The following is a 24,120-nucleotide window of genomic DNA, read 5'->3' on the forward strand; positions in this document are numbered from 1 at the left end:
CTGTATTTTAGGGCAGGGTCTACAGGGTGTTCAGGGTCTCACCATGTAGATTGGACTCGTAGTGATTCTCCTATGTACAGCCTCCCAAGTGCTGTGATTACAGTCGTGCGCCACCATGCCGAATCTCAATCACTCTCTCAGCACGCCCTGCGGTTAGGGCTGGCAAAGCACACTAGGGATAGAACCCTGGCCGCCGTGCTCTGCCTAAGCAGGCACTTTAGTCCACTGAGCTATCAGGTCGGCCCTTAAATTATATAATTTTGAATGACATATTTATCTTCCTTTCTGATAAGGTCTTTGAAGAATTGGCTTACATTTTATATTTTATTGTTCTTTTTAGTACTATCTACCACTCTATGTACCTGGTATGGAATTAGTAGCTTTTTAAGGATTAAAAAAAAGAGAAAGAGAGAAAAATGATGTTCAAACCTTGATACTTTGTAGTATCAGAGTCACTTCTTTGTTTAAATGTGCTTGCTACCATGCTGGCCTAGTGCAGCCCTTAGTATCATTTGAATTCAAATCACATAGTGGATTCCAAATCAGAGACTATTTATTTCTTTACTGTTTCATGGAAATTAGAAAATATGAGGAAAATCACTGAATCCAAGTTTTCTAGGAGACACTCTTTCTGTCTTCTTTTCCTTTGAACATCTCTTTAAATCTATATCTTTTAAGGTACACTGTTCGTTTATCTTTAACATCTTTTCACTTATTACCTCATGTAGTTTTCCTAAGTAATGTATGTATGTATGTAGATAGAGATAAATTATATATTAATTGCAGCTTAATAGATTTGAGAAAGATTAATCCTGGTTAAACTGCATGTAATTGGTCTACATTAGTACTCTTCCTGCGTGATTTCTAGAATTTTATTAAAATATCTTACTGAAAAAGAAAAAAAACAACAAAACAACACTGTGCTGTAACTAAAATTGAACTTAAGAAAGACATTTGGGTTTTTCTATTAAAACTAGATACTGAAATGAGTAAAAACACTGGTTTCAGGAAACTAGTTCAAGTTCAAAATGTCATAACGTTTTTATTGGGCTTAAAATGTATTTTAACATTTAACAGTGTTAAAAATCTGATCTTTAAAAGCTTGTAAGATGATTGAGAATACTTGATTTGTATTATTAATACTCAATTTTCTAGATGGCGATACAGTTTCCTCAGAGCTGAAAAGCTATAAGAACTGACTTTAGAAATGTGCTGGTATTATCTGACCACTTTATTTTGTTTCAAAGGGTGGTTCCTGAACAATATTTGTGTAGCTAATCGGGGATTAATTTGTGGTGTGCATGTGCATCTGTTTATATAATCATGTGTGCGAGCAGGTTTGAGGGTGAGGGCAAGAGAGTGTGAGAGTTATTACTTAAATAACCACAACAAAATAATAAGAAAAATCAATTGTGTGCAGCAGACTGGATCATTGACAGTTTATGTTGTTTTAAAACTATATTTTGAGAGATTGTGCCTCATTAACTCTTAATTTCTCAGAATGTTCTTTTTCTTGTTCCTTTATAAAATACAGTACTCTGAATTAATGGCTTTATGTCAGTTGGAATTTTGCTTAGGTATTGATTTTTTAAATTTGTTTCACAGGTCGTTTGCATTCGTTCCACTTGGAATGCTCTCTCCCCAAAGTTGAGTTGTGACAGGAGACCTCTCATTTTGAAAACCCTGAGTGAGCTGTTTTCTCTGGTTCCTTCTTTAACTGTCAATACAGCTGAATATGAGGTATGCATTTGAAGCTTAATAAATTGCTTCTTTAAATTGGAAGGATGTGTGACATCATAACTTCTTTAGGAATAAAAATTATAATCTTTGACAATTTTTTTTAGCAATTTTTTGTTCAGAGAACATGTTGACGTCTTTATTCCACAAGGAATAAGAAGCTGTATACCCTAATATCTAAGTGTATGTGACTTAGGAACATAAAGGGTACCAATTTTTTTATGATAGTATAGTCAAGATTCGAAAATATATTTTTAGGAGTTTTTTTTAAAATAATAGAATTTGTGAAACAACTTAAAATAATTTGTTAATGTTTTAAGGTATACAGAATAAGTCATGAAGAGTTCAATAAATGCAGATGGCTCTCCCAGTTTATGAATTACTCAGTGTTTGTCATTTCAATGTCATCTTGAAACACTTGGTGGGAGGTTCTTTGCTATAGATTCATGTATCACTACTTAACATTTTCTGTACTATCTCTTCTTGGAGTGAATTAGTCACGAGGGCAAGTGACATTTACTGACATTTACGTTTCTATGTAGAAGCTATATTCTGTTTCCCTTTTACCTTTGTTACTTTTCCTTTATAGAACAGCAAGTGTTTTCACTTGGAGTCTTGCTGAACCTTGTTCTTACAGCTTTAGTCAAACTATCACACCATAAGATTCTAGTAATAGTTCTTTTTATATTTTAGGTCACGTGATTAAAATAATTATAGGAAAATATTTCTTATAATTTTAATGCTTTTTAGTAAGTAAAATCAAATGTGTCTTTTCTGAAGTTAAATGGATAGTAATGTTTGACACCTAATATATATATTTGGTGATTGTTGAATAAGTGACTAAACTAATGAAAGTATGTTGAGTTTATTTTTGTGTGTCGGCTTTTTATAGGGTATCTATTTATTTATTTTTTATTAGGGTGTTTAAAAAGGATGAATTTCTGAGTACTGGAATATATAACTCACCAAAAGGATTTTTTTTTAAATGGTCATAAGTCATGGGTTCTTGTTAGAGAACCTGTAAGGTCACTGATAAGGCCATAAAATAGAAAACTCAAGTAAGGGCAGATTGTGTGTACCTATAGTCTGTCTTTAAGAGATGAAATTATATACTTATGTTTTTCTTCTTCTTTTTTTTTTTGGCCCAACTGGGGATTGAACTGAGGCCCTTGTGCTTGCCAGGCAAGCATTTATTCTACTGAGCCATTTCCCCAGCCACTCTGTTTTTCTTGTAATTTTAGTTGTTCAGATCTCAGATTTACTACAGGTTAATTTATGAGGTGGTTTTTGTATTAGTTTTTGTATTTGCTTATCTGTGGATTTGAGTTTTCTTTTGGACTAGATTTTTTCCCCCAGAGTTTATATTCTTTTGATGGAATTTCAGGTTTATGCATTATTTTGTTTTTAAATATTGAATTTGTTTTACTGTTTATTGTATGTTTATGAAAAAGCATCAAGATTTTCAACGTTGACTGGCTCTTGATGTACAAAGTCTAAAAAAGAACAACACAAGTAAATTCTTATATGAATTACAACAAAAATGCCCAAAGCACGTAAAAAAATTAATTATCACGACTAAAGCAGTCTGCACACATGACAACAGCACATCCCGCACACGTATCGCTTACACTGACGGCTCACGTGTCTGCTTACCTGGCCTTTTTGTATGACATATTTGACCTGTGGCTGGTCTTGGCATTTTGTCAGGAGGTTCTTATTATATCATACAGTGTGTAGTTAATAGCAACATAAAGTATCCGTAAAGTATTAAATTTTTAGTATGTATTGTGCATTTAAAACATTTTTGCATCAACTGTACACTTGATTACAAAATGAAAAGATAACGTCCGAAATAAATTCCTGTGAACTCCAATGAAAATGCCAATAGAGTGCTGCAGCAAAGATAAACCTGGCTTCAGCTGTCACAGCCAAGGCGGTCGTCGCAGGGCCGCTGCCTGCTCCATGCACACGTCTCGCCTGCAGTGACAGCACGCGCACGTAGCTTTCCTTTCCTGGGCGGCAGTCTTGTTACGTCTCTTCTCCTCCTGTTTTGTCAGGTGCTTTCCTGTTATCCTGTACAACGTGCACATAGCAGGGAAATAAGATATCAATAACATATCAGATACATACTGAGTGCTTAGAATAGACATCAACAGCTTCACATCAGCTGTTCACTTGCCTACAAAACCTAAGAGATGACACCAGAATAAAAACCTATGGGGACTGCAGCGGAAGCACAAGCAACAGCCTACCACAGAAGTGATCTTTGCTTCAACTGTCACGCTCAGGGCAGTCTTCACACGTGACAGCTGCATGTTCCATACACAAGCATCACTTAAACTGACAGCACGAATGTTTAGTTTTCCTGTCCTTTCCTGCAGGGCACAGCTGACACCCTTTTGGTTTTCCTGTTGCTGTAGTAGGTCTTCGTGATGCCGCGCCTGCCTGTTCACCTGTCAGCTCACCAGTGTGCTCCACAATTTTTGCATAGCTCTCTGGGCAGAAACATTTTTTTCCCTCCGCGGCAAGTGGGCTCTTATGAGCTCCTGTCCCAATACTCTAAGAAAATTTTTCTGTGATATTTTGCACTTGCTATTTTCTTTGTAAACTATCAAACTACTTAAGCCGCACATGTTTAGGATCAAGTGAAACACAACCGTTGACCAATACCTCGTGTTCTAAGTGACATTGTGGTTGCTGCATAACTCATCAACAGTATCTGTGCCACCTCTGATTTTGTTCCAGAAAGCTTTTGTCTCGGCCTTTGTGAGGCCTCCCTATCAGTATTTCCCTGGCAGGATGAAGCGCTGACATCACAAGTTCCAGTTTGTTTTCCTGTGGCAGTCTTACGCATTAGCAAGCCTCCTCTGTTGTTCACACAGACTGCTGTTGGACACTTTTAACCCACTCTTCGTTCCCAGTCAGGAGCCCCTGCTTCCGTGACAATCCTTTCAGAAACCCAAGTGAGGAAGTATTGAAGGAAAGCCTCCCTCTCCCCCTTTTTGTCCTCTCTCCCTGTCTTGTTTTCTGCTTCTCGCCCTGCTCTCTGGACTTCCCTGTTTTCCTTTCCTTCAGTCTGTCTCTCTTCTTTTTTCTCTGTTTAGATAATTTGCTGGGATTTTTTTTTTTTTTTTTCCTTTTTTAACTGGAGAACTTATTTGGGTATCAGTCAGAGTTGAACTAAATTTCCCCAAAGTATTTCTAGCCCATTTCACATCAGTGCCATATATTTAGCCAAAATGAGTGGGTAGCCCTTATACAGCCTGCACTCTATCAGTCTGCACCCTGCATTCCAGAAAAATAAAGTCATTTGTCATTTCCCTATGTTCTGTCACATTTCGCTGCTTTTCTTTTGTTCATGTTGTTTCCTCTGTCTAAATACCTTTTTGAGCTCTAAGTTTAAAAGCTAGTTTGGGAAACAGTTGTTTTAATTCATCTTATCCTTTGAAAATTTATCTGTAAGCTAGAGCCTACTGCTCTTGAAGTTCTGTATCTCATTTTAAGAGCTTTATTGCTATGTTATACTATAAGAATATATATACACATATTACTTTCTTTATTAACCAAAAACTTGTTGAAAATAGCACCCATGATTCAATTACAGTTTAGTTTTTAATTGATTTGCGCTGTATCTGGTATATTTATTCATTGACTCTGAATACATTAGTGAGAACTGTACTAGAAATACTAATTAATAATAAGCATACTATTTTTTAATTCCTATTAAATTTCCAATACTTTTCTAGTTAGTTTGCAGTGATTAGTTCTAAAATTGGATAGGAAGTGAAATTTTATTTTATTTTATTGCTAAAATAGTACTTAGGCCTATACATCAATTAAACCAATATTTATTGGATATCTAATATGTGTCAGTCAAGTAATTTAGCCAAGATTATAGTGACTGATGAAAGCTGGTGTCTGAATCGGGGACTTTCTGTAGCATTCCCTGCATTGTCTTATAATGCCATGTTGAGAACTTCCAGAAATTTAAAGATTGGTAAAGGAGACAGCTGTCAGCAATGGTAATTATAACATTCAGTGGTTACAACTAATCAAAAGTCAATGAATGTAGTGGAGGAAGTAAAACATTTTAAGGAGAAATCTAGGAAACCTTAGTTATTAGAGTAGAATCTTGAAAAATTGTGGTAATGCTGCTTTCCATTAAAGTTTGGAGATATGGTATATAAAGGCAAGAAGACATAGTGGTGCCATATATAATTTACAAGGGCAAGAAATTAAAAGAACTCAAAATGAAGGAGTCTGTGAGTCTTGCAAGACAAACACCTTGTTATATTTAGTTTTCAATCATTTATTTGGCACACAGTCTTGCACCTGTCTCAGTGCCTCCCCCTCACCTCCACCCCTACGCCCCCTACCTGGTGCTGGGATTATAGGTGTGCACCCCCATGCCTGGGGTTCCAGCACCAGCATGGCATGCTGTATCAAGAGTCGAACCCGGGTCCTTGTGCTTGCCGGACAGGTGCTTAGACTGCTGGGCTGTCTCCCCAGCCCCTCAATCAGTTTTTATTAAATATTTGCCTTTCTTTATGCAGCTGTTCTGGGCTGTGTCTATGTCTTTCAAGTGAAAAAAGACATGATGGGGCTGGCCAAATAGGCCAGTGGATTAAAACGCCTGCAAGCAAGTTCAGGGGACAGAGTTTGGTCCCCAAGCCTGCCAGCCCCACCCCTGGGGTGTGCTGAGATGGCAGTTGAGACTGGGCATGGGAGCCTGTAATCCCAGCTCTTGGGAGGCTGTAAACAGGCAGATCACTACAAGTCTGATCTAGTAGTGAGACCCTGAATACCCTGTAGACCCTTCCCTAAAATTAAAAAAAAAAATTAAAAAAAAAAGACATGGCTGCTGCCCTAAGGAGAGAACATTGTAGTAGCATACCAGATGATACAGTGTGCCACATGCCATATGGCTGCTCAGGGAAAAGTGAAATCTGTTTTTAGTAGGAAATTAGGAGCAGTGACATGAAGAGAGCATTTGTAATAGTACTTGAAAGGCCAGTAAGAAGTGGGTGATTTTCTAGATTAATAATCTTAAAATTTCAGTGTGTTTAAATTATCAGTGTTTTTACATGAAGTATTTCTGAGTATTTTCAGCTTGTGAATGATAGGTAAACACAGATTGAGATAATACTGATAGAAGCTTAACAGTAATTTGATTTCTATTATCACTTCAGATTTTTTATTCTCAGGTTGTAACTTTGTCTTAAAATTTTTCTTCTTCTGTTTCCTGATTTTTCAGAATTTTCAAGTTCAAGTGCTTAGCTTTCTCTGGACTCACACTCAAAACAAGGTACTACCCCAGTGGGTGTCAGCAAGTTGGAAGAAAGTAGGGGAAAGAATTGTGAAATAAGCCTTTCAGAATAAAAAAAGCAACTCTTTTGTGATGATGGCTTCTTGGCTAAACAAAATGTGTTAGATTTTTATAAAAGTTATTCTCCATTTGTGCTTTTCACCACATTTTTGCCATGAAGTACACTTCGTTTTAGGAGGGGGCTCTCTGATGTATGGGAGAGGGAATGCAGACATTTCTTCCTACCAAGCACAGGTACCAAGCCAACAAACAGCCCTGCCCACGATTTTGCTGTCATTTCTAATTGAGTATAAAAAAGACAGTGTTGGTGCTGTTCTTCCTGACTCATGAGTGAGTCAGCTTGGAGCTCAAGTGACCCTGTGAGTGGGTAAGAACCAGAATCAGTCCCAGCCTTCCCCAGCCCCTCGTCCTCATACTCCTTCCACTAACCACATTACCTCATCAGGCCCTGAACAGTTATGTGTTGCTTTTTCTGCAGTGTTCACATTAGGATCAAAATACAATGTCTCTGACCTTTAGCCCCCAACGCTATTTTATTTTTTGTCTCTTTTTATTTGGGGAATATTTTCCATAAAAATGCTTTTGTTGAAAATTTTTTCTGCTTGTCCTTACTTCTCTCTTCAGGCCTTTTTAGTCCCCTCCCCCCATAATATTTTTTCTTGCTTTCTTTCTTTCTTTCTTTCTTTCTTTCTTTCTTTCTTTCTTTCTTTTTTTTTTCTTTCTGGTACTGGGGATCAAACTCAGTACCTTGTGCTTGCCAGGCAGGTGCTTATGCCACTGAACTATCTCCTCAGCCCTTTCTTTTTTCTTCTAAGAGCAGAATATATTTATTGGAGAAAACAAAGCTTCTGTCCAGAGAGGGACAGAAGGGTACCTGAAAGGGTTGCCCAGTATTTTTTTCTGACATGAAGATTAGGTTCCTTGATTTCTCAGATTTGTATTACATGACTTTTTGGCCTAAACAAGACTTGAGTACCACTTCCAAAGAGTATTGACTTTAGAACTGTGGGGTGGTAAAGGAATATTTTCTTTCCTCTTTCAGATCTGAGGTTTAATGTATCTTTAATTTTGACTTACTTTTCTTTTTATCCTGTCTAGGACCCACTTGTAGCAAATGCTGCATACAAATCTCTGTCCCACTTTAGTGCTGGAGAACATACCATCCTTCATCTACCTGAAAAGGTAGGCAGTTCTACTTTCTCACTCCATCTCTTTATTTTACTATTTTATGACGTTAGGCACCTCTTAGGATATTCTTACCTGATGGTCTAGGTAACCCTAGATATATTGTTCATACAAGGTAAAAATTTGTATTCATTATTTGTTTAATATCTAAGAGATTTTGGAGGTCTTAGATGTTGTAGATAATGAATTTAAGTATCTTGGAAGCAGACAGAAGATAGCTATGGTGCAAATGAAGTTTCCTAATGGTGACTGATAGATGCCTTGTTTGAGAAGATCTTTGCTACTGTGGGAACCGCATTGGTGCCAAATCATCACATTGTCTTAAACTTCAAATCCAAGTGTGGCCTATGTAGATGAAGATTTTCTACCACCTGTATAGCCAACAAACTTTATATGTGATCAAAAACGTGATGCAGCTGAGTTTGGAGACTAGCCCAGTCAGTGGTGGAGCATTTGCGTATGAGGCCGTAGGCTTGATCCCTAGGACTGAGAGAAAGGAAAGAAGTATACTATTTGAGAAACCTGATATTTATTAATATAGTGTGGAAAGATATATCGTTTAGCTCCAGAGAACTGAATGAAGTTATCCCTATCTTTAAGGATTAGAACATACTATGACACGATCTTACTTTTAAAAATAAGCTTATTTGAGTTTTAAATTAAACCTATATTTTTTCTGTATCTACTTAATATAACTACATTTAAATTGTTAGATCATAGTAAGGAAATTCAGTGTGTGATTTCAAAATTAGTGATACTAGTTCAAATGCATACAACTATTTAACAAATACCTTCAGAGTTTAAAGGCAAACGTTGTGCTGTGTGAAGTTGTGTGTAACATTACTGTCTTACTTCCTTTCTCATTGTGACAAAATATCCAACACTTACAGTTAAAGAAGGAAACTCACAGTTTGCAGAGGTTTCAGTCCACTTTTGGCTGGCTCCAAGGTAGGCGATGCGGCAGAGGGGCATCACAGAGGAGAAGCAGTGCACGGCAGGCAGAAGGCAGCAAGGCGGCAGCATACTAGCAGCAGCAGCAGCAGCAGCAGTGACTAAGCCTGCCCTTACAGTTCATCTAGGCTATCTGCCTTTTGGCAGTGTGCAATACACTCAGTGTGGGCTACCTTTAACTTAATTCTGCCCTCTAGATCCAGTCACCTCTAAAACCATTTATGACCACAGTATGCTTTGGGGGAGACATCTAGATACAAGCCGTAGCATTCTCCCCCAGCCCCCAAAAGACTCATGTACATCCCTTTATGCAAAAGGCATTTAGTTCATCTCTAAGAGTCACCAGAGTCCTAGCAGTTTTAGCATTGCAGAAAGTCTCCTCTCAGATTTAAGGCAAACATCTAAGCTGCAAGCCCTTATATGAATGAAAAGTTAAATACTTCTAACATACAGTGGCACAAGATGAACAATACCATTCCAGAAGGTACAAATAGGGCAATACAAAGGAATGGGACCAAAACGAATCCAAAATCCAACAGGACAAACATGAAGTCCTATAGTTCTATGTCCAGGATCTGAGGCAGTTTGTGCCAAGGTGTGAACTCCGAGGAGCTTGGGGTGCACCTCTCCTGTGGCACTATGGGTGTGCAGCTCTCATGGCTTTTCTTTTGAGTCGGCCTTGCTCTCTTCCTGCAGATTTCCTGAAATGATACATATTCCTGGCTCCTATCTCCACTGCACCTTCTACTTCACACTGACAGTTTTACACTTTGCTTTGTCAGGCCACTTAGTCCTTAGTGGAAGCCTCCTGACTATACACCTTTTGCTCTCAGCATGCACCTAAAATTAGCACCAGGTGGATGATACCAGTGTCTACTGCCAGTTAGAGAAGTGGCAGGCTTACTGCTCTCTTGGTTGTAGGCGTTGAGTTCTGGCATTGCTGAGCACTCTGAACCCAATCCTGAGGATTCAGTTTCATAGACAACCACCATCCTGTGACATGGTGCTCTGGTGCTCTCTTCTCAAAGCAAAGACTTCACATTTGCAGTGTCGAGGTTGCAGGGTGTGGAGTCCTGCTGTTCTTATGATGCTCTCAGGCCAACTTTTCCCTTGTCTTCTTCCTTCTTAGCATCATATTCTCCTCTGTTCCTCCTTTACAGTCCACAACTTTACTGGCCAAACTCAACATATTTTGAATTATTCTTCTGTGCTTTTTTTCTGGCCAAACTCAAAATTTTAAAATCATCCTTTTGAGCTCTTTGCTCTTGATTCTCTACATAGATCTGGTTAAAAGTTCCCAACAGTAGCAATGCCACCACCTCAATATTAGACTGCAATCAGCCATTATTAGACTGCCTTAAAAGTTCTTCTGAAAGATTAATTAGTCCACTGCCTTTAATCTCTGTCTCAGGCAAAGTCTCTGAACACAAGCACAAATGCAGACAAATTTTCTGTCAAAGCATAAAACACGTGGTCTGGAGTCCAACAGCCAATGCAGTCCTTCATCCCAGCGTAAAACCTGTCTTCACGAGCAGCATTTCTGTCAGCCTCTGGTTTTCTGAGCTCTAACCATAATCTCCTATCAAGTAGAGCTTAAGCACTACCGGCTTCTTTTTTAGCTGGTACCTACAACCCTTTTCAGATCTTCCTACAAGTCAGTTTAAGTGCTCAAGAACCACACTGTCAAATATAGTTACAGCAATAGCCCCAATACTGTGGTACCAAAAATCTTAGTTTCTTGTTGTTGAGACAAAATACCTGACACCCAGGGTTAAAAGTAGAAAAGGTTTGTTTGACTAGAGGTTTCAATCTGTAGTCAGTTGATTCCAGCGATACAGCACAGCATGCAGGAGGAAGTAGAAGACAAGCAGGAGCAGAAGTGTTAACAGCAAATAACTGCAGCAACCCTCCTTCTTTCCCATATTTCCATCCAGGCTACCTCCCCCTAGGTTGGGCAGCTCTTACCCCCAGGGTGGAACACCCTTAAGCCAGCATTGCTTGCTTAATCTTAGCATCACAGCTTTGGTCCCAGCATCACATAATTCTAAATCTAGCAGTGTCAGAAAAGTGTCACCTATGAGTGTATAAGGATTTTTTTTTTTGTGGTACCAGGGGTCAAACGTTGGACCTTGTGCTTGCCAGGTAGGTGCTCATGCTGCTGAGCTGTATCCCCACAACCCTCATGAGGTTTTGAGAGGACATCTAAATATGAACTATAACAATTAGCTAGAAACTCCTGGAGATCAAATGGCAATAAGGTTCAGTATAAATTTCTTGGTATTCTCAGGCATTAGAATGGGTTTAGCTTTTCTTCTGAATTGAGTTCATACAGGGCTTAGATGTCAGCAGGAACCTGGAAAACTTCTGTTTACTGAGTTGAATTAGAACTATTAAGTAAAACCAAATCTGAAGTAAAACAGAGTTTTCTATACTGTTGAGAGCTCACAAAGACAGATTTCTTCATTTGTCATACCATGATTAGAAATGGCAAGGCTTGAGTAAATGTATTTTATAATATGTAATTTACAAGGTATGATTTCAAGCGGTATTATAGTGACTAACAATACCAGTAGCTACTTATGAAAAGAAAAACGAAAAAAAAAAACCTTTACATAAATTTGATGTGTAAACTCCTACCAAGAGATTAGGTATAACACTTTGAAGGATACCTTGTTCATAATTATTTCTAATTTGCATTTGCTTATTTAGATTATGACATGAAAACTACCTTTATTTTTAGCAATTGTTGCTGAAATCTTTCAGCTGGAACAATAACTTTTATTAAATCTTATATTCTCTAGAGTGCTTATTCTCTAATTCTTTAGATACTGACATATTTGTTTGCTTGTTTATTTTTTGGTACTGGGGGTCAAACTTGGCACCTTGCACTTGCCAGGTAGGTACTTAGGCTGCTGAGCTATGTCCCTGGCCTGACATGTCTCCATTTATGACTTAGGATCATACCCATATAGCCCTGAGTATGTTTGTTATAGTTTCACTTGCTTAAGTGCTGTGCTAAGTCAAATGTTATCACCTTTGTTACTCTAGCTCTTCCATAGCCATAAATCATTGAATAGGCCTATTTTTTGTGTTTTACAACACAATTGTTAGTTATAGTCTTAGAGTTAGGATTTATTTTTACTTTTGGGTCTTTACCACCAGTGTGGAAAGTGCTAGAAAGAAACCGATATGGCTTATCCTTCTAACCATGCTTTATAATTTTTTTTTCCAGCCCTAATCTCCTTCTGAGATACATGCTTCTCCCCAAAGGGGCAGCGTCTCACTACGGTGAATGTACTCAGCTGTGTTTGCACAGCAGGGGTGTAAGTGGTTGGAAATCCTTCCCCTCTTTGACCCCACCTCCTGATAAATAGGGCCTGTCTTGTCATGAAGACTCACTGCTTCTAACATGACCCCTTACATTCTTTTTATTGATTACTATTTTCAGTTTGGCTCTTTGGATATCTAAAGGTTAAGCATATAGGGTCTGTGGATATAGCTTAGTGGCACAGTACCTGCTTGGCATGTGCAAGGTCCTGAGCTCAATTTCTGGTACAAAAAAAAAAAAAAAAAAAAAAAAAGATTAAGCATGTATAAAGTGGTCTGTGTGTTCATATTCTTAGTGAATCCCAGAAGGCCAAGGATACAGCCAGGTCAGTGTTCTACCTCTGTTTTATAGCTGATGGGAATGGTATACAGTGGAGATGCATTTTAATACAAGTATATTTTCAAATGTTTTTAGACTTTTTTTTTTTTTTTTCCAAGTAAGGACTTTAAAATCTAAGGTTTTTTTCTTCGTTGTTAGAAATTACTCATTCTGTACCAACAGACAATTGACTTACAAGACTTTTTTTTTTTTTTTTTTTTTTTTGGGGAACTGGGGATTGAACTCAAATCCTTGCACTTGCCAGGGAAGCACTTATTCTACTGAGCCATCTCCCCGGCCCCAAAAAACACACTCATATTCTTTTTTCTATTTTTTTTCGTGGTTTTTCTTTTTTTTTTTTTTTTTGGCAGAACCAGGGATTGAACTCAGGCCCTTGCGCTTGCCAAGGAAGTGCTTATTCCACTGAGCCATCTCCTGGGCCCGACTTTAAGATTTAAGGTTAGTTTGTACTTTTCCAATGAAATTGTATTGATATTCTCTCTACTTGTGGCAATTTGTAAACTAAACTTTAGAGCCTACTGTGAATTTCAAAATTATAAAAAAAGACAACATGCCCTTGTAAAATTTTTTTAAATATGATTCTTACATTTAAAAAAGGTAGCTAAATTACCTTTGTGAATTATAAATTAGCTACCTTTGTAAGAATCACATTTAAAGAAAATCTACTTAGGACATATTTTTTATTGATTGCTGAACATCATACTGTATAAATTGAAAATTAACAAGTAGAACCAAAGGAGTAAGAGAAATAATTAACATGAAAAGGAGGATATAAATGTGGATGACAGTATATCTAAAGTAAGATGGAAAAAAAATCAGTGGATAGTAGCACTCACTGAGACATCTTCTGAGAGGAATTTGAATACTAAATTTACTAATGCCTTCTTGTTACTCGTTGGTTACACATTAACACTTACATCAGTTTAATAATTGGATATATACTTAGTGCCAGTGCCTGTTTTATGACCTGGGGACATTGAATGAAAGTATATGTTACTGTTAATCACTTAAAATTCAAATCTAAAGTTGGTTCAAAAATTCAGGAAGACTTCTTTGAGGACCTATTGAATATAAAGTAGAAAAATACACAAAAATGACTTTTTGCTATTAACTTTTATTTCTTCTGTTGTTTTTAGCTATTTACCATTTTCCTTTTTCCCTTCTTTATTATCTCCTACTCCAAAAAAGGAAAAGAAATTCCAACCAAACAAAATTATACAGAATTGGTTATTTTAAATTTTTTTAAAAAATACTGGGCCAGGAAGATAGCTCAGTAGAATAAGCACTGGCGTGGCAAGTGCAAGCTTCTGAGTTCAATCCCCGGCACTGCAAAAACAAAACAAAACAACCCTATCTGTATCTGTATCTGTATCTGTATCTGTATCTGTATCTGTATCTGTATCTGTATCTGTATCTGTATCTGTATCTGTATCTATGTCTATGTCTATGTCTATGTCTATGTCTATGTCTATGTCTATGCCTATATCTATATCTTGTATTTATTTGTTTGTTTATTTGGTGGAGGGTCTCACTGTGCAGCTTGGACTTACAGTGATCCTCCTATTTTCCTCCCCAGCATTGGGATTACAAATGTGTGCCACCATGCCCAGTTTCAGTGGCTGGCACGGCATGTGGAATTGGGATCAGACCCAGGTCCTTGTACTTACCAGGCAGGCACTTGGACCTTGAGCTGTCTTCCCCAGCCTGGAACTATTTTTTTCCAATAAAATAATTATCAGTGGATAAACATTTAGGTAGAAAATGGTTCTTGTCTCTGATTTGAATTCATTAAAAAATATTCAGCTATTTAAAAATTAAACTTTCTTATAGATACCTTAACATAGATTGTTTTGTTGATTTCTGACATTAATTTTAGAAGAAGTATAAAACTCATTATGCATCCAGGTTTAGTATAAATGTAGTACAACCCTTTTGGCTTTGATTTAAGTGAATGTCACTGCATTCACCAGAAGCTGTTTCTCTTTTTAACTGAATTTATGCAGATACTTGACATGTTCCAAATTAAAATCCTCTGTTTATACAGAGACTCTTGGATTTTCTTAGGCTGTACGCACAGCAAGGTGGTTGAAAGGTTATCTGACTGAAACCCACAGTAAGGCATTTTGTAAGCTAATCTTTCCAGTATTCAGTTTGAAGCAGATTTTAGGAATAAATTTAGACTTTAGAAATGAATTTGTCATCATATATGTGGCTTTCCATTTAAGTTTTTTCAGGCTACAACTGGAAGGACTTTGTTGTTAGAAATATTTGTACAGTTTTCATGGGTGTTTTAGTAGCTAATGTAACTCCGCTGCCAAAATGTTCACACATCAGCAGTTACTCTTTCATGGAAGCGCTCTTGATTCTCCCTAGTTGGACTCACATTGCACTTACCCAATCATTGCACGCAAAGCAGGGGAAAAGACTGATGTTGCCACAGGAAAGCTAGAAGAAATAATGTTTTTGAAAGGTAGCAGAGGAGAAAAGTGATGGAACGAAAGTCTCATAAGAAGCGTTACTTTGTCCAGAGGAACAAAATTGAAGAGGTAATCATACCACTATAAGTATGTAGAGTTTTCTCATCTATATTTAAATTACTGTACATCTAATTTTTTTTTTATTAAAATTCATCCATATTGGAGAAGAACAGCCATATAAGACTCCTAGGGATCTAGTTACATGAAAATGGAACTAGACATTTTAAGATCAAGGGGTGGATCAGTTTTCTTTATCCCTGGCCAGGTCATTCTTTCTTTAATAGCTCTGAAAACTATTGTTGTTCTGGGTCTTGTGACTCATTTTAAGTAATTTAGGTTGATGAAGCAACCTGAAAGATAGAAGATCATACCCTTCTTATTGAATAATTGTGGAAACGTTTGTTCTTTGATGTAGTTTGCACACCACTCTAAGGCCCCACTAGTGGAGGTGGCAGTAGAGGGTGGTGGTGTGCGCCCTTACCCTCCTCCTCCTCCTCCTCCTCTGCTGCCCCCTGCTTGACCCCTCCCTCTCTCCTTGCCTACCTCAGTTTCCTTTTAAACAGCTTTATTGACATATAATTCACATGCCATACATATTAGCCATTTAAAGCAGCTATTTCAGTGCTATAATTATATTGAAGAAATTGTGTGACTCATCACAGAGCAATCACTTAAATGTTTAAGTTTAGAACATTTTTTCTCCCTAAAAGAAAATACTAGCTTTCAATCCCCATGATCTCTTGACTTCTATGAGCCCTAAGCAACCACTAACCTACCTTCTGTTTGTACATTTGTCTATTTTGGACCTTTCTTGTGAATTATAGGACAATTATAGGATATGTTCTTTTGTGACTGGCTTCCTTACTTAGCATAATATTTTCAAATTTCTTTCATATGTAGCATGTGTCTGTGCTTTATTTCTTTTTATGGTCAAATTATATTCCATTGTATGGAAATACTACATTTTGAATATACATTCATTGTTTGATCAACATTTTTGCTTACTTACTTTTTAGGACTATTTGAGTGCATGCTGCTGCTACAAACATTTCTGTACAAGTTTTTGTGGGATTACATATTTTCATTTCCCTTGGCTATATACCTAGGAATGGAATTACTGGGCCACATATAACTCTGTTTTACTGTGTTCTAGATGTATGTAATGCATCAAAAAGGGGAGGAAACAAGGTAGAGGGACATAGAACCAACACTTTTGTAAGGACATTTTAGGCCATTAAGATTGGTTAGGATCTCTAAGACAACTCTTGATCACACCAAACTTAGCATATTCCAAATATACATAAAATCAGATCTACTTAGGAAACATGCCTCTCAGAGCCAAAATTTTATTAAACACATCAGAGTATCTCTAGAATGTAGTGTTACCAGTGAAAGCTGCCACACCCTATTTGGAGCACACTTGATTGTTACTTTCATAAGTGTGGCTGGATCAAGCATCTGAGAATTAGGTACTTAGTACTGAGTCTAAATTAAATCTTGTTCTGGAAAATACTCAGATAGTCAAGTTGCTTTGACTCTTCCTTTACTAATGAAGAGAATACTAGTTGTGGTTGAGAGGCTTCACAGGAATTGAGATTATTACACTTAAGAGAAACATTTTCTATTTTCTTTTATCCCCCTGCAAGAACCCTGACTCTGAAGTTTCTAAACAAAACATTGCTTTGGGGACCTATGAAGAAGGCAGTCTGCAGGAATTGTTAATTATTTCTAAAAATAACTCCGGGAGACAGGCTAATGATAATGACTGGGTTCTGGCACTTTATGATTACAGCAACCACTTTTATATTTTTTGATTTTTCTCCCCTAATGCTTAATTATCTCTATGTGAGCATTATGATGGTATGCCATTGAAAGTATTAAAAATGTAATTAATTGCTTAACAGTTATATCCTGTAGAAGCTACAATAATGGTAATTTTTTTACATGTTTTATGTTTAGTTCAAATGAACCTCTCTAATGACGGACCAACTACAAAATATTCAAAATGCAAATTAAACAGAATAAAGTGCAGCTACCAGTTACAGATCTTAGTGTTTTTATATTATGTATCAAAAAACTGCCAAGTCTAAGAAAATGTTAACCAGAGGACTTTTTTTTTTTTTTTTGCGGAACCAGGGATTGAACTCAGGCCCTTGTGCTTGCCAGGGAAGCGCTTATTCCGCTGAGCCATCTCCCTGGCCCCAACAAGAGGTCTTTATTATTTCCTGATCTCTATTATATTTCCACTGAAATATTTTAAGTTTTGTCATAGAAGTATAGCTAGAATCACAAATTTACAAAAGGTATCAGAAAAGGCAAGTATTCAATATAAGCTATAGAAATTTAATATATTGAACATAACAAAGTTTTCATTTTGTTGTTGGATTGTATAGAGTTTTTTAAGTTTTTTTATAATATTGCATATACTGGCTTATGGTGAATTTCTTAATGAATTACTCTTAGTTCTTCAAATAGATCTGAATCTGTATCTAGCACTATGGCTAGAGTCTACCATGTAAATGATTGGTACACCAATAGATTGTTTTAAAAAAAGTTTATAACTCCAACTGCTATCATTCACTCCTCCCTTGATTTTACCAGGTGACTTCCATGTTTGAGGATATAGCTCAGTGGCATAAGCAGCTGCCTGTCAAGTGCAAGGTCCTGAGTTTGATCCCCAGTTCCTCCCCCCAAAAATTGTATTTATTTATTTGGTACAGGGTCTCAATATACAGCTTGGACTTATAGTGATCCTCCTATCTCAGTCTCCTCAGTCCTGGGATTATAGGCGTGCACCACCATGCCCGGTTTTGGTGGCTGGCATGGTGTGCCTAGGGTTCTGGAGCCAGCACAGCATGTGGTGCTAGGTATCAAACTTGGGTCTTTGCATTTGCCAGGCAGGGGCTTAGACTACTGTGCTGTCTCCCAACCTCATGCATAGATCTTTGAATATTAATTTTTATGGTCTTTTATCATTATTGAGTGATGGAGTCTAACAATGTTTAAAACTTGACATGTAAAAAGGAGAGATTTCATGGAGTATTTTAGTATCATCTCTATAATCCTATCACTTGTATTTCAGATAAGACCAGAAGTCCCTATTCCTAATGAGCTCGATGAAGAAGAAGATGAGGAGGATGTGGATCTTTCAGTTCCTGGCTCTTGCTATCTCCAACTGCTGTCACTCACTCCTCCCTTGATTTTACCAGGTGACTTCTATGTTTGCAGGGAAGCTAGCATTTTTCACTTATGTGTCCTCTCAGATTGTGTTATTTTGTAATGTGTATGTACTGTAGTTTAATTATAAGAACTTACCTGTTAATTGAAATACTAAATGCATCCATCTGTTTTATAGGTAGGGCTTGAGATAGTATGATATTCAAACTAACCAAAAAATATTAGACTCAAGCAAAATTGAACTGGAGATTAATTTAAGAAACTGCTGTCCAGCTGGTGATCCAGCTCAGTGGCACAAGTGCCTGCTGGGCATGGTGGCACATTCCTGCAGTCCCAACACTCGGGAGGAAGAGGCAGGAGGATCACTTTGAGTTCAGGGCTAGTGTGGGCTACAAAATGGCTTAAGGCCAGCCTGAACTACATAGTGAAATCCTGTCTCAAAAAGACAAAAACAAAGATAAAAAGAAGAAGGAGAGAACTGGGCAGACAGCTCAGTGGACTAAAGTGCTTGCCTAGGCAGGTGCAGGGACCAGGTTCGATTCCCACCCCCACTCTGACCTGCTGCACGCTGTACAGGCCCTGCCCCCAGGCACGCTCAGATGGCCACTGAGGCTGGGCGTGGCAGCACACACCTGTAATGCCAGTGCTTGGGGGGCTGAAAACAGGAGGATCACTGAGTCCGATCTGTGTAGTGAGACCCTGGAGAACCTGTGCTAGATACATAAAAAGAAAAGGAAAGAAAGAAAAAAGTAGTTCTTACTGGTTTTTAGCATTCATTTCAAAAGTTGAATGATTCTGAAGATAAGTTTGCAGCCTGACTGTAGATCATTGGACTGGCTTAATTAAACATTTTAATTTTATATGCTCTGCAAAAATCATTAGATTGCTTAAGAGATTCACTTGGTAGTTCCATAATTATAAATTTATTCTTTCTATGACATGTTCAAATACATTACTGATGTTTGAGTACTATAAATTCTTTCTAGAAAATGAATCAAATTGTGTGGCCATTTAGTTTTGATATAAGGCTTCTAGGAAACTTTAGCTTTTAAAAAATTATTCTAATGCATACAATGTGGTAATCATTGTATATGGTTGTCATATTTGGAAATATTCACTTGCCTGTGTTTCTCTGTTTTACCTAAGAAATGGTAGATTGTCCCACTTGAGAAATTTTTTTGGATTATGACTGAGAATTTACATTATTTTATTTTAAATTTTATTTTCTGATTATTAAATATTTCCTAAGGGATCCATTGTGATTAATAGATTTTCTTTCTTTTTTTTTTTTTGATTAATAGATTTTCAATATTAGCCAATATTTTACTTTTTAATCTAATTCTACTTGAATATTTATAGATACGTTTAATTTTTGAAAGTGAACTTCTATAAAATCAAGAAATCTTATTTTAATAGTTATCACATCAGCTTATAATGTTGGAGGTTTTTTTGTGTTTTTTACCCTTTTGTTTCATCTCACCTGAAGATTCCTGGGAAACTTGGGCAAACGTTTTTTAGCGAAATCTCCTGTTCCCAGATCCTGCCTCCTTTCACTTAGAACAACCCATGCAGACTTGCTCATTGTTTTTTGGTCGCCACTTTCCATCTCATAGCTCTTTGGGACCTCTCCTGAGGCTGATTGTGAGTTCAAGGAAGGGAAATGCCTTACTATCTTACATAACTTCTGTACCCTAAATCCGCCTTAGCATCGAAGTCCTTTGAAGCTTTCCAGCAACATTTTCTTTCTTCTGTGCAGTCCTCACTGTAGTCTTGGGGTGCTGGAAGGGAAAGGGAAGAGCGGAGCAGTAAGAATGCTTGCTGAGATGTGCCTGTGCCCATCCTTCCTGTGCATGTGCTGCTGCGGTTAGTCCGTGTGCAGATAGGTTGTTCTGTTGCCAGAGTATGGTTCTTGCTGAGCAAGTACAGAATTACTGTCTCTTACCACAGTGCTGCTGTCCTCAAAAACAGATGACTCATATCCTGGCTAAAAGCAGTCAGTCTTTCACCTTTGCATTCAGGACTGGTTATAGGAACCTCAATGGATGTTATTCATCTTTTCTATTTAGATGTTGTATTGATTAAGGCTGTGACAAATGAGAAATAAACGAGAGGTTTAATAAAGGAATTGTATATGATTGTGTTGTCAAAGATAAGGGAGGTTCACTGCAGATGGTGGATCACCCCAGAAGTGTTAATATCCCTTGCCCTAGCCTCCTAAGGAGCAGGAGAATGAGAAATTGTGTTTATCACAAATCTGGCGCCTAGGAAGTCAGGAGCCTGCTGAAGAGGGATGCAAGGAACCTGCAGGAAGCAACCTGTCTGGGGAATGCATTCCCTGACCACATTCTGCTTTCAGCCACTGATGTCTTGCCAAGGTCTCTTGTGAGTGGAAGTCTACAGAAGTCAGGGAATAAGGGAAACTGAGGGTGAATTTCTTAAAAGTTATTCTTGAAGGGCCAAAGTGGGGTTTAGAAGAGCAGAGAGCCTGTCTGAAGGGATAAATAGAACACCAGGTCCCTGCAGATATTTTCTGAGATTTGAATGGAGAAACTTGGTTTAATGTAGAAGGGTTTTACTGTATGTAGGAAGGAAAGAACTGGGCACTTAATAGATGCTACAGGGAGAACTTGCTGACCTTAATGTAATCATAGTCATTTAAAGGACATTTTTGGATAGATACATTCAAAATGAAATTCCAATGTAGTGAGGTAGAATCTTGCTTTTGTTCATGTAGAGGCAATGCAGCAGTCCCCCCATCCCCCACCCCCACCCCATGTCCCCAGTCTGCTGGCTTTGCTTTTTGTTTTGTACTCCATGCTCCATGTGATTTCTTTGGCTTTAAGGTTTCTTTGTTTCTGTATTGGGCAGCCTCTAGTGGTCCTTAGGAAAATGACACTTGGACATATTTTGTACATCCTCTTGTCTTCTGATCCTACATTTCTATGTTATTTTTTAATAAGTAAAATAGTGAACAACAAAGACCTTGGGCTTAATTACACAGAACATAGTAAAAAAATACACATTTCTCTTTTTATCTTTTGACTCTTTTTTTTTTTTTTTTCAAACAGTGCCTTCAGGGCAGGTTTGGCTGGCTTGAGGTGTGGGGATCGAACCACAGCAACCTGAGCCTGACTGCTTTGTTGAAGCAGCCACTTAAAGAACTGAGCTAAGGGGCAGGCCCCCTTTTAACTCATTATTAACTTTATTGAAAATCAATAATAATTATATAGCAAATTAAAAATTGTAAACAAATATTGAAATGTGAAAGATGTAGACAATGAATTTTAGAAAAATGCTTCTGAAATGAATACATAATGCGAGATTAATAATAGATTGCACACTGTAAAAGAGTTATTTACAAACTTAAATGAATATAACAATAAAACTTACCTAAAATAAACATGAAGAATTTATAGATCACTCATATAATAGTTTTCTCTGTGCCAAAATCAAGAAACTTACATTCACTTAATTAGAATTCTCAAAGTAGAAGGGGGTAGGCAATAAATATTTAAAGATTTAAAATTTCTGAATTTAGTTAAAATTATAGTACCACATTTCCAAGAAAGATGAATCTTTTGCACAAGAAATATGAATAAAATCATACCAAGATACACAACACTGAAAATGTTGGAAACTAATTGTAAAGAAAAAAAAATCATTAAAGCATATACATAGAAAAAATACTAGCTATGGAAGAACAAAGTTAAATAGCATTTTATTCCACATTAGGAAAAAAAAAAAAAAAAAAAGAACAAGTGGGTAAGACACTGGACTTACTTATTTAAAGGTCTGGGGGAAAAAAAAAACCCAAAAAAAGATGTCCTTATTGAATTTTATATGTAGGAAACATACCTTTGAAAACTAAAAGTAAAATATTTTCCAGTTATACTGTATGGTCCTGGATAAAGAATAAAGAACTCTCAAGGGCCGGCCAAATAGCTCAGCAGATTGAAGTGTCTGCTTAGGCAGATGCAGGGGCCCGTGTCCCGGGCCTGCAGTGCTGGCCCTGCCCCAGCAGTACACTGAGACAGCAATTGAGACTGGGCGTGGTGGCGCACCCCTGTAATCCCAGCATTTGGGAGGCTGAACACAGATGGATCACAAGTCCAATCTACATAGTGAGACCCTGTAGACCCTGTAGTCCCTGTATTAAATTAAAAAAAAAAAAAAAAGAATAAAGAGCTCTAAAAATGGTAGTTACGTGGGACTATGTAAAATATAATTATTTTAGATGAACCCGATGAACCCATTTAAAAGGTTATTGAAGATTTCCACAAAGCAGAATCAGTGTTATATCAAGTTATATACATAATTTTTCGTGTGTGTGTGTGTGTGTGTGTGTGTGTGTGTGTGTGTGTAAAAGACAAGGAAGAACTAATATAAAGTCAACAGATCATGGAAATACACTTTTAAAAGTTTCTAATAGTAGGAGAAAATATCACACCATGTCTTATAAATAGATTGTAAGTCAAAGAAACAGTATACATCATAAAACAAAATTAAAATTAAACAATATTGATACAATTAAAAATTAATTCAAAATTAAATATTTCAAAATAATATTCAAAAATTAAAATTAAATTGTGAGTCCAACTAAAAGGCCAGAATGTAGTGTATCATATGTACAAATCTGTGATCAATTCAGAGTATACAAAAATATAAACTAAGAAAAAGTTTTCATGATAGTAAAGGATTACTAAGAATAAAACATAACAAAAACACTGGAATGGCAAATATATGATCAGCACCTCTGACAGTTTGGAGAGAGGATGTCACACAAAGTTTTAGTAGGTGGTGGACCTGGACAGTGTCCATGAGGCTTACTGGTGGCCAGGTGGCACTTGTGGGACTGAGCTACTGCTATTTCCTTGATATCTACCCTGTAGACCCAAACAGTCATGACCCATAGAGTGCAGGAGAAGTCCATTTGTAGAGTATGCTGATGGAAATATTTTGCTGCTGTATACAAAAGAATAATTAAAAGACTGTTATTGTATACCTCTTTTTCTCCTGTGTTTAATTGTTTGCTCTATTTGGTGGGTTCCTTCCATTCTCATTCATGGAGTTGTGGTCATTTTGATCCCTCTCTAGAATATGTTTTAGTAGTCTGTGTTGGATTGGCTTTGTTGTCATGAAATTCTTAAGTTGTTCTTTGTCATGAAAGTATTTCGCTTCTCCATTTAACTTGAAAGAGAGTTTTGCAGGATATATACTTATAGGTCTGGGTTGGAATTTGTTTTCTTGAAAGACTTGAAGTACTTTGCTGCATGCTTTTCTTGACTTGATGGTTTATGAAGAGAAATCTGCCGTTATTCTGATGGGTTTTCCTTTAAATGTGATCTGTTTCTTTTCTCTAGTGGCTTTTAGTATACTGTTCCTGTGCTGAATTTCTGGGATCTTGATTATTATATGTGGGTGTGTTTTTAATTGGGTTGATGTTATTTGGAGTTCTATATGCTTTGGTTACGTGAATGTCAGATTGTTTTCCCATGTTTGGGAAGTTTTCTGTTATTACTTGTGCCTATGTTCTTTTTATACCATTTGTATTGACTTCTTTCTCTTTGATGCCTGTTAGTCTTACATTGTTCATCTTTGCA

General features: G+C 37.1%; 1 protein-coding gene across 6 annotated transcripts in view; it reads left to right on the forward strand.

Annotated features, from left to right (window-relative positions):
* Focad (focadhesin) overlaps positions 1–24,120 on the forward strand; it is a 379,256-nt gene that overhangs the window by 216,807 nt on the left and 138,329 nt on the right. For all 6 annotated transcript variants that reach the window (XM_004631729.2, XM_023715838.1, XM_023715836.1 and 3 more), the window contains 4 exons: positions 1,606–1,740; positions 6,992–7,042; positions 8,162–8,245; positions 18,426–18,552. In XM_004631729.2, the coding sequence (XP_004631786.1) occupies positions 1,606–1,740; positions 6,992–7,042; positions 8,162–8,245; positions 18,426–18,552 (397 nt within the window). The remainder of the gene's footprint in view (positions 1–1,605; positions 1,741–6,991; positions 7,043–8,161; positions 8,246–18,425; positions 18,553–24,120) is intronic.

This window comes from Octodon degus, unplaced genomic scaffold (assembly GCF_000260255.1).
Source record: "Octodon degus isolate 3935 unplaced genomic scaffold, OctDeg1.0 scaffold00044, whole genome shotgun sequence".
NCBI lineage: Eukaryota > Metazoa > Chordata > Mammalia > Rodentia > Octodontidae > Octodon > Octodon degus.